At 21.6% G+C, this 6,241-nt stretch overlaps 2 protein-coding genes across 7 annotated transcripts in view; one reads left to right on the top strand and one right to left on the bottom strand.

Moving 5' to 3' along the window:
- The first annotated feature begins 63 nt into the window (after window positions 1–63).
- On the top strand, window positions 64–2,536 carry LOC102675364 (putative neutral sphingomyelinase). The gene is made up of 6 exons (XM_006613755.2): window positions 64–123; window positions 316–489; window positions 676–859; window positions 1,484–1,810; window positions 1,894–1,999; window positions 2,067–2,536. The coding sequence occupies exons 1-6, from the start codon at window positions 80–82 to the stop codon at window positions 2,411–2,413; spliced, it is 1,182 nt and encodes a 393-aa protein (XP_006613818.1). The 5' UTR covers window positions 64–79; the 3' UTR covers window positions 2,414–2,536.
- Window positions 2,537–3,220: 684 nt separating this feature from the next.
- LOC102674784 (rho GTPase-activating protein 26) overlaps window positions 3,221–6,241 on the bottom strand; it is a 10,098-nt gene continuing 7,077 nt past the window's right edge. For 4 of the 6 annotated variants that reach the window (XM_006613749.2, XM_006613751.2, XM_006613752.2 and 1 more), the window contains 10 exons: window positions 5,988–6,069; window positions 5,794–5,896; window positions 5,465–5,686; window positions 5,230–5,335; window positions 4,830–5,151; window positions 4,498–4,666; window positions 4,241–4,397; window positions 4,117–4,173; window positions 3,933–4,012; window positions 3,221–3,847 (listed from right to left, as the gene is read on the bottom strand). In XM_006613749.2, coding sequence (XP_006613812.1) covers window positions 3,756–3,847; window positions 3,933–4,012; window positions 4,117–4,173; window positions 4,241–4,397; window positions 4,498–4,666; window positions 4,830–5,151; window positions 5,230–5,335; window positions 5,465–5,686; window positions 5,794–5,896; window positions 5,988–6,069 — 1,390 coding nt within the window. In that variant the 3' untranslated portion in view covers window positions 3,221–3,755. Of the gene's footprint in view, window positions 3,848–3,932; window positions 4,013–4,072; window positions 4,174–4,240; window positions 4,398–4,497; window positions 4,667–4,829; window positions 5,152–5,229; window positions 5,336–5,464; window positions 5,687–5,793; window positions 5,897–5,987; window positions 6,070–6,241 lie in introns of those variants that run through there. The other 2 variants (XR_004150166.1, XM_031509541.1) reach the window with 2 other exon arrangements.

Raw genomic sequence — 6,241 nt, forward strand, 5'->3', positions numbered from 1 at the left:
TGTAATTATTAAATATATTATATATATTATTATTATAAAAAAATACATGTTAATTTGTTTTAGCTAACAGTTCATAAAGATGACAAACGAAATATCAATAAATATTCTAACTTTAAATTGCTGGTAAGTTATATTATAAATATTGTAAAATTAATTATAATCATTTCAATTCAATTTAAACATTCCTAATATTTTTATTTGTTATTGTATATAAATAATTATATAAATAACATATATAATTGTCATTTATAAATATTTTCACAGATATAATATATATTTAGAATTAATGTTTACTTATACTGTTATATATTTTAGGGGAATACCATATGTTTCACCAAATAGAAGTGCTCGTATGACAGCAATTGCAGACAAATTTGCTACTGAAAATTATGATATTATTTGTTTACAAGAGATATGGTCAATTAATGATTTTAAAATGATAAAAGCTAAAACACAAGAACAATTACCTTATTCGCATTATTTTTATAGGTAAAAATTTTTCATTTATTATCATTTTTAATTATTTAAATAAAATAAAATATTTAAATTATAAAATATTAAATATAAATTAAGTATAAAATAAGTTATAAAATATATATATTTAATCATTAAATTTAATTTTATTATTTTTTTTTTTTAATTATATTGAATTTTATATATATTAAATAATTATAGTGGAGTTATTGGATCTGGACTTTGTATTTTGTCTAAATTTCCTATTAAAGATGTAATATTTCATAAATGGCCTTTAAATGGATATGTGCACAAAATACATCATGGAGATTGGTTTGGTGGAAAAGGTGTCGGACTTTGTAAACTTCAAATTCATAATTGGAATGTTAATGTCTATATTGCACATGTAAGTTTATTATAATTTTTATTTCTATTTATACAAAGTGTTTCAAAAATGTTGAAACATCTATAAATTGCAGATTCCTGAAATAATTTCAAGCAACATTTTCCTTTGCAAAAATTTTCATTACAGCTTTCTTAATGAATTATTAATAAAAAATATTAATCAATCAATCATAGAGCACATAGCCTAGTTGAGCCAAATGACAATAGCGTTATGTGCCACAAATACAAACAAATCCAAATACCATATCTCAAAAAAATATATTTTATTTTATTATTTTTATTATTGAACATTATATTTATTTATTTATTTATTTTATTTATTCGTGACATAATTTGATATAATTTTTTATCATAAAATATCATATCAATAAAAAAATATTTGTTATATTCAATATACTTTCTTCGAATTATTTGAATTTCGTGATGACTGCAATAATACTTAGCCAACACTCGCAGCTCGAGCAAACTATGTTTTGTGATTGATCAATGTTTTTTATTGATAATTTGCTAATAAAACTATAATAAAAATTTTTGCAAAAGAAAATATTGCTTCAAAAATCTCCAGTTTACGGATGTTCCAACATTTTTGAGACACTCTGGATATTATTATAATATATTATTTTAGTTACATGCAGAATACAATAAACACAATGATGAATATATAGCACATAGAGTTTTACAAGCTTTTGATACTGCCCAATTTATTAGAATGACTTCTGGTGGTGCTGATTCTACAATTTTGGGAGGTGATCTTAATACAGAACCTCAAGATTTAGTCTATAGAATTATTTGTGGTGTTGCTGGTTTAACAGATGCTTGCTCAAATAGTTCAAGTAATTTAGGAACCAATGAGTGTGCCAATAATAGTTATACTAATTCAAAACATGCAAATACTCTTCCTGATGGAAAACGTATAGATCATATTTTATATCAGGGTACAAAAAATGTTAAGGTATATTAATTAGCAATTTTTAATTATTATTTAGAGAATTTAATTATTAATATATAATTAAACTAATATTATGTTACTTATAGATAGAAATAACAAATTTTCAACATCCTTTTCCAAATCGGGTACCTTACAAAAACTTTAGTTATTCTGATCATGAAGCTATTATGGCAACTTTTAAATTTAGTATTGGTAAGTTAATAAATAAAATTATATAGAAATTATAAATAATTTGATAATTTTATATTTATTGTTGTAGGAGAATCTAAAATTATAAATATAGATATCAGAGATTCACTAAAAGAAGCTATTAATATATGTGAAACTTCATTAAAAAATGTTCGTCGTCAGCGATTTTGGTATTTATTATTGGGATGTATATTAATTATACCACTTATTTGGTCTATAGGATTGGATTGTTCTTTTACATCTCTCGATGTAATTATTGGACTTAATATAGGACGTATCTTTCTAACAGCAATATTGTGTTATACTTTGTTTATGAGTTCTATATGGAATAGTGTAGAAAAGAATGCTTTAAAAGCGGCATGTTTAGGAATGGAAATTTGTTTAGGAAATTTAAATAATAATTTATCTAAAAAGTAAAATTGTATACACTTTCCAAAGTATAATTAAAAATTTAAACTTCCTTTTTAAATTATTCTTCAATTATTCAGTTGAAAAATCAAACAATATCATCTCTAATAAAAATATATTTTCTTACACAATAAATTTTAGCATTTATTATATTCTGTTATATTAATATTTATATATGTTAGTATATTATTATACATTATATTTTATATATTATACTAATATTCTTGTGTTATTATAAGACAATAATTAAAAATATTTTTTTTATAAACAATTATATAAATATATTCATCGTTTTCATATAATAACTTTAATAAAATCATATATTCTTAATTAATAATAATAATAATATAAATGATAAATTATAATATTATTTTTAAATTTTACATGGAATAAAAATAAGAGTTTTTTAAATAGAAATGTTTAAAATGAATAAATATATACATATATAATTTAAGATTTTTTAAATTAATTAAAAATTTAATTAAGCATTAATTAAGCATTAAGGAATTACTTTATTAATAATATTAATAATAATAATATATAAATCAATTTTGATAAAATATTTAAGATAGATATATTTAATTTAACAAAAGTTTTATTAATTTTCATATTTTATTGACAATTATCTTATAAAAAAAATTTATTTATTAAAAATATTTTATAACAAGGCAATTTAAATACATTATATTGTAATACTTAATTACTTCATATTATTTAATTTATAAATTTGCAACATAAATCATTATTTAAAAAATTATGAATATGTGTTCATTTTTTGTATTATTATAATATTCAATTAAATTAATTAATATAGTCTTCATATTATTAAAATCTTTATTAAAAATTCTGATGGTATTTGGTATTTATTTATTTTATCACATTCTGATAATTATATGTGTGTACACATACATGTGCACGTACGCGTAAAGATTATCGTATTATAAACAAATATTATTGCCTATAAGATTTCCTAAAAGCTATATATTGAATCAATATCTTTTAGTACAAATATATTTAAATATTAAGTAATATATTAGCACTATATATGTAGATATATATAAATTTTTCTACAAGTGATTATATACACTATAAACGTTTTTGAGCAAAAAGGCTCCTAATAAATAAGATATATATTTTTACGTGTATGTGCGCCTATGCGCACGCATGTATGTATGTAATTGACTATGTAAATTGTACCCAAAAAAATTTAAATAGAAAACATCATGTTCCATACATCATTGCAGCAATTCTTATTTTCGCGAACATATGTTCCAATAAACAATAATACTAAATACATTCTACAATTTATGAAATATAAAAACAATATAGGCACTCTTTGGTTTTTCGAAATTCAAGGCAATTGTTCTACATAATTCTTTGGGACTAATCCTGTTTTACCATTTAATGTCCCTTCTAACCATCCTGGTTCCAAAGAGGCCTTTACTGTAATTAATAATTATATTAATAATTTATTCATAATGCAATTATTTTATATACAGATATATATTGAATGTACTGAATTTAATACCATTAGTAATAATTTGATTTGGTTCAAATGATAATTCTCCATCGCTTTCAGCTACACAAGCATACAAAGTGCGAACTCTCCTACAAGAAAAAATGTATTTTTAAATAACATAATATTAATACTGTAATAGAAGTACATACATAATGAATTACATAATGATGTTTGACAAGAATTTTATGTTTACCAAATACCAGGTACTTGTCCAGGGCTTGAACGTCCACTAGTAGGTGAGGTATTAACTCTATAAACAAAATTTTATAGTAAAAACATTTAATAAAAAAATAAATTGAAGTAATAAAAAAACTTACACAGATACTGATGGATTGCTTCGTTGAGCATAACTTGATGGATAATGAACTGACATCATAGAACTACGTTTTTGTTTTACTGGTAAATCAGATGAAAATGAATGCGGATCAGAAGCAATTGATTCACTTGAACTACTTGTATTACCACTGGTTAATACTAAATTTATATAATATTTAAAATATACAAAATATATAATAAGATTATAAAATATATAAATAAATATATATATATGTATTTAAAAAAAAATTAAAATAACCTTTATCTGCAGAATACATAAGATTCGCATTAGTTAATTTAACTCGTCCACTTCGATTATTTAAATATGTTAACATTCTGTGATTCATGTGCTCTGTTTCTTCATAATCTCCAAGTTTTAGATCATCAATAGATGTTAATGGACTATCATAATATGATCTCGTAACAAGCTATATAAAAAATTTAATTTTAGATAATATATAATTAATATATTATCTATTATTAATATATAATTTATGAAAAATTTATATTATATATTATATTATTTATGTTATATGCTTTGAAATTTAAAATTAAGTAATATACAGTAACATATATATATATAAAACTTACATGACCATGTGGTGAAGATATATTAGAATGTACTGGGTACCTTAAAAAAGGAGTACCATTACCACAAGATGTTGATGCATCTTCTGTGCGTGATCTAGAGGAAATAGCATTTTGTGTTGATGATATATTACATACAGTATCCTGTGGTGGACCAGCAACTATTCTTTCACAATTTTCAATTAAAATTTCAACTACAATATTGTAAAATTTAATATCCATTATAGAAGCTACTGTTTCTTCTTCTGGTCGCAATAAAGATGGGCCAAAACATACAGCCAAATTTCCAATAGTCATTAAATTTTTATCACTTTTCTTTGCCACACTGTAAAACAATATAATTAAATGAGTTTCGTTTAAATATAAATCTTTTCATTGAATATGAAATAAAATTAATTATTACCTATATAAATGTTTAATAAGTAGAACTAACATATTAAAATTTGCTTTTGGAAGCCGATAAACAAGATTATGAATATCATTGATACGTGCTTCTTTGATTTCTTGTTCTATTAAAATGAACAATAAAAATATCAAATAATTCATATATTTTTTATATAAAAGTTTAATATAAAAAAAGATAATATTTTTAATTTGATTTTAAATAAAATAATATTATAGAGAATACCTATACGCACTCGCAGCTGAAATAAAACTATTATAATATCGGAAAGTCATTAACGGTTCAGATAGCGTCCTTAAATATGTTTTTAATGCACTAGTAATAGTTTTACTTTCCCATTCAAAACGATTATCCAGATTAAGTTTTTCTAGTTTCCTTCTATCTAATCCCATTGCTAAAAGTTTATTTACTTTGGAAGCAACACCAACAACTCTATATAAACCTTGCACTTCAAGGCCTTAAAAAAAATATATCATATTAAAATTATTTTTAACAAAAATTTACAATTAAATGTTAGAATATATTATAAAATATCTTTTATTTAATTGTTTATATCAATTTTACCTCTTTCCTCGAGTATTGCAATGCATTTTGATACAAACATAAAACCTGTTTCATCTAAAATAGTTTCTTCAGATTTCGTCGATGTACTTACTATAGGATAATTCTGAAATTATAAATGCATTGTATTAATTTCTTCAATTACTTGTCACATATTTGAAACATAATATAGTAGAATTAAATAATATATTACTTACTGGTTCTTTACCATCCATGGCATCAAGCCATAGCTTTCTATCTTCTTCAGAAAGTGCTTGGAATGTGTATACTACATTATGCCTAAGAAAATAAAAAAAGATAAAATGTAATCAATAAAAATATATATATATATATAATATATTATATATATTATATAAAAACATTTATATTATAAATTAAATGTATTAATAATGAAAATAGTGAAAATTGTATATAAAAAATATAAATAAATATTACTTAATTACTAAAAAAA

The sequence above is a fragment of the Apis dorsata genome, unplaced genomic scaffold, assembly GCF_000469605.1.
Source record: "Apis dorsata unplaced genomic scaffold, Apis dorsata 1.3 scaffold_162, whole genome shotgun sequence".
Classification (NCBI taxonomy): Eukaryota; Metazoa; Arthropoda; class Insecta; order Hymenoptera; family Apidae; genus Apis; species Apis dorsata.